The sequence below is a fragment of the Curcuma longa genome, chromosome 11, assembly GCF_044706935.1.
Source record: "Curcuma longa cultivar G26 ecotype Majalengka, Jawa Barat chromosome 11, ITB_CL_G26_1.1, whole genome shotgun sequence".
In the NCBI taxonomy this organism is placed as follows: Eukaryota; Viridiplantae; Streptophyta; class Magnoliopsida; order Zingiberales; family Zingiberaceae; genus Curcuma; species Curcuma longa.
In genome coordinates this window covers 16,553,525-16,566,424 of record NC_133871.1, presented here as the reverse complement: position 1 = coordinate 16,566,424, position 12,900 = coordinate 16,553,525, and the positions used below count along the sequence as shown (strand labels likewise).

Below are 12,900 nucleotides of genomic sequence, written 5' to 3'. Positions count from 1 at the left end.
TAATACTATTATTTGACGAGCCAAAATGTGATATGGCACATGCACGTATAGTACAAATAAATTGTAGCGTAAATAATACCAAGTAATCGGATGCACACAAGTTTAGGCAAGAAAAATTAGTAGAGCAAGTTTCAAGTTTAGCCAGCTCTATTCATCAAACAAACCAAACTTGAAGCCAATGTCCTGATCGAAGTGTCCTACAATTAATTAACAAGGAGAATTGAAGATGCTGCAAGTATATATAAATGCATGTAGATTTCATTAATGTTTCAAATTAATCAATCGATCGCAACTTATTGATCGATCATGAATATTCGACTTTCCGTTCTCCTCTTCCTCATTTTCTTCACCATCACCTCTTGTGGCTTTGCAATATCATCAAGGGCCAAAGATTTCGGCTACTCGTCGGCTGATCTTGCGTCGGAGGAAACGTTGCTGAATCTCTTCCACTCCTGGGCAGCCACCAACAACAAACCTTACTTGAATTCACCCGACACCAAGTCGACCAAATTTGAGGTCTTCAAGGACAACCTAAACCACATTGTAGCCACCAACAAGAGGAGGAAGAGCCACTGGCTTGGCCTGAACGCGTTCGCCGACATGGCCCATGACGAGTTCAAACGCAACTACCTCGGATTCAACCCAAAAAAGAACTTATTAACTAGTACTGATCATACCACAAGCAAGATCTTCATGTATGAGAATGTGACGAACTTGCCCAAGTCGATTGATTGGCGTAGAAAAGGGGCCGTCACGCCTGTTAAGAACCAAGGCGGATGCGGTACGTAATTAACTATATCTTTATCTTTTCTTTTCTTTAATTTCTTATGAAAAAATGATATAATTAAGGTACGTAGTTAACTGATCGATCGATCACTAACTAAAGACGTCAACCAATATTATTTATATTTGTATCATTATGTATTTACAGGGAGCTGTTGGGCCTTCTCGACAGTTGCAGCCATGGAGGGCATAAATCAAGTCGTGACTGGGAACTTGACATCGTTATCCGAGCAAGAACTCATCGACTGTGATATAGAGTTCGACGAAGGCTGCAGCGGAGGAACCATGGACTATGCTTTCGCCTCCGTCGTGGCCATGGGAGGGCTGCGCACCGAGCAAGACTATCCATACACCATGGAGGAAGGCTCTTGTCAACCAGCCAAGGCAAGTAGTTAATTAGCTAGTACTAATATCCACGCATGCACGCAAATCAAGTTAATTTACAGTATATAGTAAGTTAGTAACGTTAATTCATTACTTGCACTAGCTACTTAAAACTATAATAGTTTAATTAATATAATGGTTGGATTTATTTGTTAATTTACAGGGAGGCGAAGCCAAGAGAGTGAGCATCAACGGGTACGAAGATGTGCCGAAGAATAGCGAGGAGAGCTTGTTGAAGGCTTTGGCACATCAGCCAGTGAGCATCGCGATTGAGGGCTCTGACAGGGATTTGCAGTTCTACAAGGGGGGAGTGTTCGAGGGGCCGTGCGGGACGGAGCTCGATCACGGAGTGACGGCGGTCGGATATGGGACGACGTTCGACGGCCGGAAGTATATATTGGTGAAGAACTCGTGGGGGCCGGAGTGGGGGGAGCAAGGCTTCATCAGGATGAGGAGGAACACAGGGAACGTGGAAGGACTATGTGGCATGTACAAGATGGCTTCTTACCCTACTAAGACCAAGCCATATTGACGATGCCATATAATATAATAATATAATATAATTAAGCCCCTTTTTTAGGATTAATTTATTATATATGTTATAACAATTAATTAATGACAAATTCAGAAGAAATTTTTTTTAAAAAGGTGGAGAACGTACTGTTTGATAGAAAAAAATTAAGGGATCGATCGATATACAAATCGATCATATCCTTTGATTTTAAGGCACGATAAGTATTGATAGATTTTGGATCGTATATAGCAAGTAGTATTACAACACATGAGACAAGCTGCCTATATAGCATATATAAATAGTTCATCTCTAACTAATTACCTTGCTATAACACACATGCAAGTACACAAAATGCAAAATGAAGAAACAAGTTGCGGTCTCACTTACTCATTTCCATGCAAAGGTAGGCATCTCCTGTTGTTGTTGGTTGTTATTGAGAGCTCCGATGTTCAGCTGGTTGAGTGGGCTCCCTCCTGATCCACCACCGGAGGATTCGCTCAAGGTGCCATGTGAGGGTGGACTACTTGCACCTGATGTGCGGATTGGGGCGATCGGTGTAAGCTTCATAGGCACAGGTACAGGGACAGATGAGGGTAAATCCAAGGGGCTAGTTTGCTTTGCTTCCTTTTTTCCATCGCCGATGAAGCTCCCAACGACCACCTGCATATAATGCACAGAGAGATCAACAAACTAAGCACAGGTTGTTAGGTGTTCGAAAGCTCGATCGATAGGGAAAGAAACAAACCTGAACTGGTGACGCTGCAGTAAGTATTCCGGCCACTCCTCCACCCAGCACACGGCCATCAGGACCAGCCAAAGAAACACTTAGTCCGCCTGTCCGACTACGCTGGCCACTTCTCTCAGAGAGCAAATACGAACCCGACAATGACAATATCTCAAACCGGCCCTGAACAAGAACAAAAAATAAAAATAACTTTTGAGATGTATATATATAGTGATAGTAAAACATCTAAAGAGAAGGGGAATATGAAACAAACTTAATGAATTGTTGGAAAACAGATCCCAAATGATGGTAAAACTTTGAATCAATCTCATGCATAAATTAAACCTCGTAAGTTACAGTTCCGCCAGAAGTTGCCGCTTGCCGTAGAGTTACATTTGATATCGCACCATTTGCAGAAAGGATACAAACAGAACGTGGACCATGTTGAGAAAATGACATGATTTTCGATGAGACGTCCTGAAAATACAAATTTATTGATTATCATGAGTGACTTATTGACTGTAAAACTCACATAACAAAATAATTTCACAAGTTTGTATCTGGGCAAAGCAAACTGTTCCTCCTGAAAATCGTATTTAAATCATTTGTTGCCAACCTAATGAAGAGTTTTAGTGTAATGGCTGATGATGTAGAATAAAGCTCTCCCTGTCACCAAGTTGATTTCAGAAAGTAAGGTGTTTGAGCTGATAATTTGCAATGTTTTTTAATGTATCAGAATTTTCTAAAGTACAATCAGGCTAAGAAAACCTATTACTAAGTGTCCAAGGAAAGATGATGGCTGAACTAAAAACTTATGGAATTTTCACAACTCATAAGAAAGTCCATCTTTATTATGTGCAAGGAGCAAGGGGTTCAAAATGAATTATAATATATCATCTTGCCTTCAGTGAGTAAGAGGCCGACGTATTTAAGCCCAAAGTGTTCAATCAGAATATTGAATATTGATTGATGGGCAAACTATATTGAACATATAAAATAAAACATAACTTTGAAGATTGACTAACTACTAACTTAATTATTTCCTTGAGACATGAGAATCTATAACCTGTTAATCATCCTTTAAACCCCATACCAACTTGCTAAAAGCTTGCAATAGCAATAAAATACACTGTCAATTGGACTCTTTGATTAACCTCTCCCCTGTCTGTGTCATCACAACAATACCTTGCTAGAGGATATATGTCATTCAAGGTGCTTTATCCCTCTGATCTTGTATTCCATTGATAATATTATGTGTTTGAAGTCTCGGGATATTCAACCGTGCAACAAAATTCTATACAAAAATAATTAGAGGATGAAAACACTATATGTTAGTTCCAATTAAGGGGTACATGATGATGACACAGGACTTCAAACATTCCTCTTTATTTCAATCATCTACTCCTTGTCTTAGTTACTTGTTCATCAAAATTTCTCTTTGTGAATAAAAAATACAAAATATCTAAAATTCTAGGATACACATGTTGAAAATGATAAAAATACAAGATAAAAAGGGATGAATAATGAATTCCACAGGACTTGAATAAACTAATTAGAGTATTTTGCAACGATCAGAATCCGAACACGGAAATAAATTTGGTGAATCTGCCAAGCAGTAGCATCCTTCAGAATGTATAAGCACAATGCTTAAAGCTGGAAATTTGAAAAAGAAAATCAGTGTAGTGTTGAATCCATTGCTCACAACCTCTTTAAGGCATGACAAAGTTAAATCTAAATACTGAGGAAAAAAACATAAAGGCAAATCATGGCAACATTGAAGAAACACTTTAACAATAGAAATTTCAGTAAAATAACAGGATTATGATTAAACACAGTATGTTTTCCATCTAAGAAAGAAGCAAGCAATACCTCTCCAGCATTTACAGTAATCACATGAGGAGTAAACCCAATCCCTGCTGATCCTGCAAGTCTGACTCTCCATTAGATATTAAATATAAATATAAATAAATATCCCATCAGATTGGGGAGGAACATTCTTTGTGAGTTTGACTGAATAATTTTCCTTCACGACATGTAGTCAAAACTTACTTAATTTTACAAAGAGATAACATCACAATTCATAACAAGCAGCATAAAACATATGAGTCGGATAGCAAAAGACGAAGCATCCCTAGTTGCAAACAAAAATTCTGTATGAAGTAGAAGAGGGAATCACCTAGAGCAGCCATCTGTTGCTTCTTTCCGGAACCAAGAGGCCGGCCCTTCACCTTCTTTGTAGGATCCGAATTAACGGAAGAGGAGAATCCAGCCGGTGGCATGGAACCAGCCGCGGAAGTAGGGTTCAGAGCAAGGGCCATGGTGCCATCAGGCCCGTACTTCCTCGGCCGTCCTCGCTTCTTCTTAACTGGCTCCCCAATGTTGATGCTGAGGCCATGGAGCGTCGCCGGAGATGAACCTTCCGTGACGCTGCTTGCGCTCCCTCCACCTCCTCCTTGGTGAGGCGCAGGAGCAGGAGCAGCAGCAGCAGCAGCAGCAAGGGGGGTTGGGGAAGGAGAGGTGCTGCTTATTGGTTTGTATATTGCTGTGCCATCTTGTGTGTAGGCCAAGCGCATGCTTTGGATTGTCGGCGGGGCTTGCGCCGCGCTTTTCTGAACGCTGGCACCAGAAGGAAAAATTCCTGGCTCTGATCTCACTTCCATGCTCACTGTGAGGAAGCTTAAAACACCATTACCTGGAGAAACCAAACCTCACTTCAAGCAACAGAACCCCTCAGATTCTTATTCGAAATACCAAAGGAGCGAACTTTAAACTCGATTGCAACCTAGAATCGCAGGGCTCACTCCGAAGTACAAGCGCCGAACAGATCAGGAGATAAATCAGTAGAAAGTTTGAATTTTTACTGCAGGAACCTACATGAACAAGCTCGAGAACGCTAATTCGTTCGTACGACGAAGAAGACAAGCGACGAGGAAGAGCGACGACCACAGGACGAGTCACAGACTCGGGGCGCAGAAAGGAAGAAAATCCAGGACCGACGTGAACCTCACACTATTACGCCAACGAGATTAAGATAACAAATCAGAAATTTCGACTTAATCGCACAACAAAACCCAACTTTTTCTCGATTTCCGCTGTAAATTTTCAGCATACACCGGAAATTCCGCAGATTAATCGGAAAAACAAGATAAAATGGATGGGTAAAGGGAGAAACCGACGACTTCACTGAGAATCAAAAAAGAAAAGAAAAAACACGAAAGGAAAAAAAAAACCTAAATCGGTTGTCGAACCGCCTTAGGAAGCGTGGCGAACGCGAGAAAAATGGGGCGAATCGTTCCGCCATTTCAAATTTCTTCCCCTTTTTATCATTTTCCAGAACCCTCTCACTTTTTTAAAAGGAATTAAAATTACGAGAAAAAGGGGGAAACAATACAGCGATAGATCGAGCAGCCGAAAATGTTTTTCTTTTCATGAATGCATAGTTATAAAAAAACATAATAAAAGAGGATTACTAAACAAAATGCAATGACACATGTCGAGCGTTGACTTTTGAAGCGTCGCAGCGTTGACTAGATCTAAGCGGACATGGATTTGATGTTTGTTGCATGGATATCTCCCATGCACCAGCCCTACGTGAGTGTTCCTTTATTGATAAAAAAAAATTAATTCAATCCATTTAACAATAAAATAAAATAAATTGTTAAATCGATTTTAACATAATCGACTACCATACTATTTCAATTTCAATTGTAAACATATTGTCAAAAGTATTTGAATGTTTTAATTTATAATATTATATTTTCGTCAATAAAAAAAAAGAAAAAAAAAACAATTGATCTGAAATAGAATTAATACTTCAAGACCTGGTCCTGCTGTTAGTTCATCTGCGTGTACTGATGGAAGACGCAAACCTAATTAATAATTCTTTAATTTTTGGCCTAACCACTACGAAAATATAATGCATTTTTTTTTGGATTACATTTTTGGACTTTTTTGTTAATTAATTCACTCGTCATCATCTTTTTTTTTTGTGACTTTATTATTCCCCAAAAAAACATATTAAAATAAAATTTCACATCGAAATGCTCTCGTTATCATGCTCAATTATGAGGCCCTTAATTTTCTTCGTCGCAAAGTTACGTTTCTAAGTTTGCTTTTGTTTTTTATTTCCCTAAAAAAAGGAAAAAATGTCCAAATCATGAGTACATCTTATCTTGTATTAAAAAAATAATATTCATTTTTTGCTCTTATCGTGTTTGTGTTTATCTTATCATGCACTTGATTGTGAATTAATTTAAATTGTATTTTTGAAGTTTATACAAAAATATATATATGCAATTTAAAAATGAAAATTGTGGAGGATATATAATCCAAATACTCATGATCATATATTAGTTATCCCAATAAAATTTTAATTTATTAATTAATTGAAATAAAAATTAAAACTTTATTGAAGGATCATGGAGATGATAATTATTAGGAAAATATTTTAATAATTTTAGTGAATAGGCTTTGGGATAGAAGGTGTTTTTAAAAAATAGATAGATTTGAGGGTGAAATGAACTTTAGATAATAAGAGGACATAAATGATTCCCATGAATTCAAATTGTGGAAGAGAGATTTGTTCTTTAATTTTTGTTATGATTCATTACTTTTAGGAGGAACTCCAACAGATATGACTTTAAGAAAAAAACAATTTGTGGGATTATACCTAAACAATACCTAATTCAAACTTGATTTGAACTATTTTTCTTATTACTTTATGAATGAAAAAACAAGTTGAGTATTATAATCTTCCATTGTTATTTATTTTTTCATTTTTTAGGCTTTGATTTTGATGGATAATTATTTAAGTTGTACATAAAGGGACAATTAAGACTAGTTGGCATAGTCAAATAAATATAAAATCTTTATATGATAAAAATTGAAGGCATTTTGATGTTTAAAAAAAAATATGTGTATTTAAATATACAATGAAATTTTTCCTTAAAATTTTAAGGGATGACTTGAAGAATAAATAAATTAAGAAAGACATGTAGTTTGCTTCAATATTATAGTTTTGTAATCTAAGAAATTTTGGAAATTATCATGAAAATGATTATTTTCGGAGTGAATAATTACATATTAATCTAAGATATTTTTTTAAAATAAAATTTTATTAAAAATGCCTCGATGCTTATCTAATTAATAAGGACAAGACAAGTCTCCCTCCCACCCAAAAAAAAGTGTTAGGACCACAATTTTCTTTAGGGAAAGGTAAATGAAAAAAAATACAATTTGCACATGGGAATCCAAATCATTATGAGGAGTTTAGAAAAGAAAAAGGAAAAAAAAAAGAGGGCTAATGGACAAACTTTTAACAACTAATCCTTGCAATTTAGACTTTTTTGTCCATCATAAAATTAAAATATCATGATGAGTACTTGCCTTGAAATATCACGATGAGTACTTGCCTTTTTACAATATACAAATTTCCTTTAGCATTTTAGGTCTCAAAAAAGTTGGATGGAGATTTTTAAAGTTAAGCTATTGGCAATTTCTTATTGTCATAATTAATTGTTATTATTTGATGCTGCATGTGATCGAATTTATAGCTAGCTTCATTAATAAGCTAAAAAAAAACATAAATTTTAAATACTTACAGGGAATTTATTTATCAGAAATAATATTAGAATTTAAGTAATTATTAGAAGACGATAATATTGGCCATCACGCATGCGTGGTTTACTTTAATTTAATTAATAATTAATCCTATTAAAAATTAGAGAGGAAGAATAAAAAAAATGAAAAATTAGAGGCTCGGTCCCACAAAAGTTTCTCACCGACCATCAGAAGAATCCCCAACATCCTTTAATTGTGTTCCTATAAGAATAAAATATATAATAGGAGGATTAATAAAATATACATGAGATAGTCATCAATCATGATCATAAAACATACTCTCTTGATCCCCTTGCAATCGATGATACAAAACCCTCAAAGTCCGGCCCCCTCCCCTTATACCAAGGGACACACCTTCAAGAGAAACTAAAGAACACACCTTGATAAAGTGTCATCAACCATCGTGTCTCTTCATTTTTTTGTAACTGTCGAGTCTTTTCAAATTACGATAACCGCCAAAATTTTTGGCATGCTCGGGAAGTAGGGAAGTCGGTTTGATGATTCAAGCTGTTGGAGATGGATGACATGGCTCCTGTGTTGGCAGGGTCAAGAGATCTCCTACATGGATTCCCTTTTGACGAAGTCAATGACCTACCACGTGGATCCCTTTTTTTACTTCCGGATCACAAGCATTTCTTTCAAGTTTAGTCGCGCGAAGGAGGATGTAGTCCGATCGACTTATCGAACAATTAGTACATCATCAACTCCAAGATCCTTTGCGTCAGGATCCATGTGGCCGAGATGCTGTGAGCGGAAGAGAAGAGCAAGAGGCGAGCGCTATGAAACACCTCTAAGTAGACATGAAAGAAAGAGTCATAATCCATAAACAAAAATAGAACTAAATGCACTGGTGTGAAGATGTCAGCTCGGAGATGACCCACAAAAAATATAAGTAGGTGACTTTTTTGCACTGTCTTGGACAGTAAAGAGCTCATTGTAGGAGACTTTTTTTGCACTGTCCCAAACATTCAAGAGTTTGCTATAGAAGACTCTTCTACAATGTCTCGGATAGTGAAGCGTTTGTCGTAAGAGATTCTTTTGCACTGTCTAAGACAATGAGAAAAATTTTGCATTATCTCAGACAGTGAAGAATTTATTGTAAATAACTTTATCTCAGATAGAGAAAATTTTTGTACCATTTGGGATGATATCATTTACAAATGGACTAGCAATATAGAAGCAATTAATATGGCTATGGGATATGGGATAGACCATGCACTATCATCAAGGTATAGCACCTGTGCTGTGCTTGAAAAACTTTCCAACATATTCCAATAAACTAATTAAACTAAACTAAACGAAGATATTAATTAATAAAAGGAACGGACCGTCTTAGTAAACGAAGATAGAACGCAACATGTATTATTTAATATGATATCTGCTATGTTCATATTAAATCATTTCCATGAGAGAAAAAAAATACATCAACAATCAACAAGAAACAGGAAGGAGACTTATAAGGTTCAGATTGGCAATCAGTTGAAAAACACTACTTTATGTAAAGCATGCAATTAAGATATATGAGAATGAGAAGCATGCAACATCAGCCATCCAATGTTTACTGTCATTAGAGAATTGAATATTCCTTTTGAGAAATAATAATACATCAAATTAAATCCTCTTCAGGTGTCTTGACTTTTAGAATATTGCAATCATATCATATCATATCAGAGTGTTTTATATTTCCATAACAAGCTATGCAAGATTCTGCTTGAAAGGTCAACACAGTTCACAGAGCTATATATATATAATCTTCTAAATATAATTTTCATGCCTCAGATGATTTGCACATATATATATATATATATATATATATATATATATATATGTGTGTGTTCTATCAACAAATAATATATTATAAACTTCTGGATGCTTATATATAGAATGTAGCTGCTATATATCTTGAACACGAAATGCATGCCCAAAATTGCTGCATTAAGCTGGGACCAAGTCTTACTAGATCATATCATCCAGCTCACTAATATATTCCTTCTCTTAGCTTGCAGACTGAAATCCACACCCAATCTTCTAGAAATCCTTCCTTTTGACTAATTCATATATATAGATGTTTGCACATATATAAATGAAACTGAACTTCTGTCAAGGATCCTTAATTGCTATATATATTGACCAGCGACTCTTTCAGAGAGAGAATCTTTCACCAATAAATCCACAAATAAAACTTAGCTTAATTGATCCATGTATTAGACGCCTGCCAAACTCACACAGAACGTTTATATTATTATATTATATTATATTATATTATATTATATTATATTAGGCCTCCGTCGTTAAACAATCAAAATTATCTTTCAAATAATTAATTTCTAACGAAATACTATATTAGGCCTCCGTCGTCTCAGACGTGAAGGAAAATTAATTTCTAACGAAATACTGAAGCATGTAACAATTAATATTAATGAAGGCAATCGAGAAGTATATTTAATTTGCTGGCATGCATAACCCACCTGAAATAATAATCTAATTAATTAATGTTGGGTTACAAATCCAATATACAGTCTGTGATTTTATTTTGATTTGATTTGACTCTCTCTATATATATATCTATATGGAATTATATTAATATTGGAGATCATATTCTCTTAATATCGGAGATCATATTCTCAATCGTCGTCCTAGCTAGATCATATACATATATATATATAATTAAATTCATTGACACGAGAGTGGGGCGGCCGGGGTTGAACACGTAAATTAGCAATACCTGCCTGAATCATGTACAATAATCAAATTGAGATCGAGTCTCTCTTACTCTTCAGTTTGTCAGAAACATGATTACAAATTAACATCTTAATTTCAGATCAAATTTAAACTTATAGCTAGATATATAGCCTTGGTCCCAAATTAATTAATCAACGGTTGTTATATATATATATATATATATATATACTCACAATTATATTAATATTAATTGTCAAGGTGTTAATGCTTAATTGCCTCAATGCACAGAATGCCCGACTGATCTATGGGAATTAAGCATCGGATTCGGAGGACGCATGCAAAAGAAATAGTCGTTACATGTAAAAGCAAACTTGAAAAGGAAAATTCATCAATATTTCCTCGATTCTATATGATGAGAAAATATGTGATCTGATCGATCTGACTATATAATTACTTTACCGGATATATAATTGCATGCATGATCTAGCTCATTTGAGGTTAATGTTTTTTTAGTTGGGATTGGAATGATCGAGCATACGTACGTTCATGTCACAATTTTCTTACTCGATCGTACCATACATTTCCAATTCAATTAATTGTGGAATCTATCAACTTCATCTTCATGCACAGTAGTAGTACTCTTTGTCGATCTGTATGAAGAACATAATCTGTCAGGTCGCATTTCAACTTAATTAGTCGTTTCTTCAAGGATCGATATATCGATGAGACATCCTTAATTATATGATATCTTCCTTCTTCCTGCCATCTATAAACTTCTTCGCCATGCTCTTCGTGTACGTGACTCCTAACCATGAGGCTACCAAAATTTCCTCAATACTTTTAGCAAATAATAATAATTATTATTTTTTTAAAATAAAAAGAAAATTTGAAATTGAAGTCACCAGTTGCCAATCTTAATCAAACGTCTGAGAAAACCGGTCGCTGCGCATGTGCTACGCACGTGGTCCTGGCGGCCTCCTCCCGCCCCATTGCCTCCGCCACATCGCTTACGGAGAACGCGTCGAAGACGGGCCAGAAGACGAGGATGACCTCGCCGAAGTAGATCAGAGTCACGACGGCGGAAGTATCGATGACGGAGAGCCACTGGAAGGCGTCGTCGTCGGGGTTCCATAGAATGGAAAGCGCGAGCGCCGTCACCTGGACGGAGAGGGCGCCGACCACCGCAGCACAGAGCACGTAGAGACGTCTCCGAAGGCGCCGATTGATCACGATGGAGACGGCCTTCCAGGTGGCGGAGACGAAGATGGGGACGAAGACCGCAGCGAAGGCTGCGAGGAGGACAGTGCCGAAGAGGGGGTAAGCGCACCGGTCAGAGGAGGTGGAGGAGGCATAGATTTTGTGGAAAAAGCCGAGGCTGGGGACGTAGAGGGCGAGGAATAGGTAAAGGGAGTCGAGGAATAGGAAGGGGAGGACCGCGAGGAGCGCGGCTGACAGCGCGGCGGCGAAGGCGGAGGCTGCAGAGGCGCGTTTGGGACGGGTGGAGGCGCGGAGGAGGAATAGGAGGACGATCAGGAAGGCGGGCTCGGCGAGGTGTTGGGAGGAAACGAGGTAGGCATGGCAGAGGGGGGCTGGGTGGCGGTGGAGCAATGGAAAGCGGCGGCGGAGGACGTGGGAACGGAGAAGCTCGGAGAAGGACCAGAGGGAGGCGAAGAGAGGGAGGAGGAGGCGTACGGGCCAGAGAGGGCTGAGGAGGTCGTGGAGGCGGTGGCGGAAGCGGATGAAGATGGCGACGAAGGAGGCGGCGGAGAGGAGGAGGAGGAAGGAGGCAAGAGCGACAGAGATAAGGTCTTGAGGGGAGTCGGAGGGGTCCAAAAAATCCAAAGGCATCTCCTTTTTGATCCACGCCTCCGCCGCCTCCTCCTTCACCGGCGATTAACTGTCGCAGAGACCAGCTGGTGGATGTGGTTAACGGCAAAATGGATGGCCATGATCACGGTGCCTTCGCCATCGCCATCGCCATCGCCATTTCCATTGCTTTTGTCATTTCCATTGCCATTGCGGTTGGCCCTCTTCCTCCTCCGTCATCGTCGTCGTCGTCGTCGTGAGCTTTTTGCTGCTTCCTGTTTTTTCGCAGAGCGGGAGAAAATGGAAGGGGAAGAGAAGAAGCCGCGTGCATTCTAATTCAAACTGGGCAATGCCACGCGCTCTCTCTCTCTCTCTCTCTCTCTCTGCA

General features: G+C 38.0%; 3 protein-coding genes across 5 annotated transcripts; 1 reads left to right on the top strand and 2 right to left on the bottom strand.

Moving 5' to 3' along the window:
• The first annotated feature begins 292 nt into the window (after nucleotides 1-292).
• Nucleotides 293-1,814, top strand: LOC141841984 (cysteine protease XCP2-like). The gene is made up of 3 exons (XM_074730197.1): nucleotides 293-781; nucleotides 932-1,167; nucleotides 1,331-1,814. The coding sequence occupies exons 1-3, from the start codon at nucleotides 307-309 to the stop codon at nucleotides 1,697-1,699; spliced, it is 1,080 nt and encodes a 359-aa protein (XP_074586298.1). The 5' UTR covers nucleotides 293-306; the 3' UTR covers nucleotides 1,700-1,814.
• Nucleotides 1,815-1,870: 56 nt separating this feature from the next.
• Nucleotides 1,871-5,723, bottom strand: LOC141841983 (AT-hook motif nuclear-localized protein 10-like). 3 transcript variants are annotated; one of them, XM_074730196.1, is made up of 6 exons: nucleotides 5,188-5,723; nucleotides 4,582-5,116; nucleotides 4,275-4,327; nucleotides 2,751-2,882; nucleotides 2,427-2,588; nucleotides 1,871-2,341 (listed from the first exon to the last, which is right to left on the bottom strand). In XM_074730196.1, the coding sequence occupies exons 2-6, from the start codon at nucleotides 5,063-5,065 to the stop codon at nucleotides 2,069-2,071; spliced, it is 1,104 nt and encodes a 367-aa protein (XP_074586297.1). In that variant the 5' UTR covers nucleotides 5,066-5,116; nucleotides 5,188-5,723; the 3' UTR covers nucleotides 1,871-2,068. The 3 variants fall into 3 exon arrangements, with proteins under 3 accessions (XP_074586297.1, XP_074586296.1, XP_074586295.1); XM_074730195.1 differs by having other exon boundaries at nucleotides 4,582-5,097; XM_074730194.1 differs by having other exon boundaries at nucleotides 4,582-5,723.
• Nucleotides 5,724-11,624: 5,901 nt separating this feature from the next.
• Nucleotides 11,625-12,554, bottom strand: LOC141837235 (uncharacterized). Its single transcript, XM_074724674.1, has one exon. It carries the CDS (start codon nucleotides 12,552-12,554, stop codon nucleotides 11,625-11,627), a length of 930 nt encoding a protein of 309 aa, XP_074580775.1.
• Between the last annotated feature and the right edge of the window lie 346 nt (nucleotides 12,555-12,900).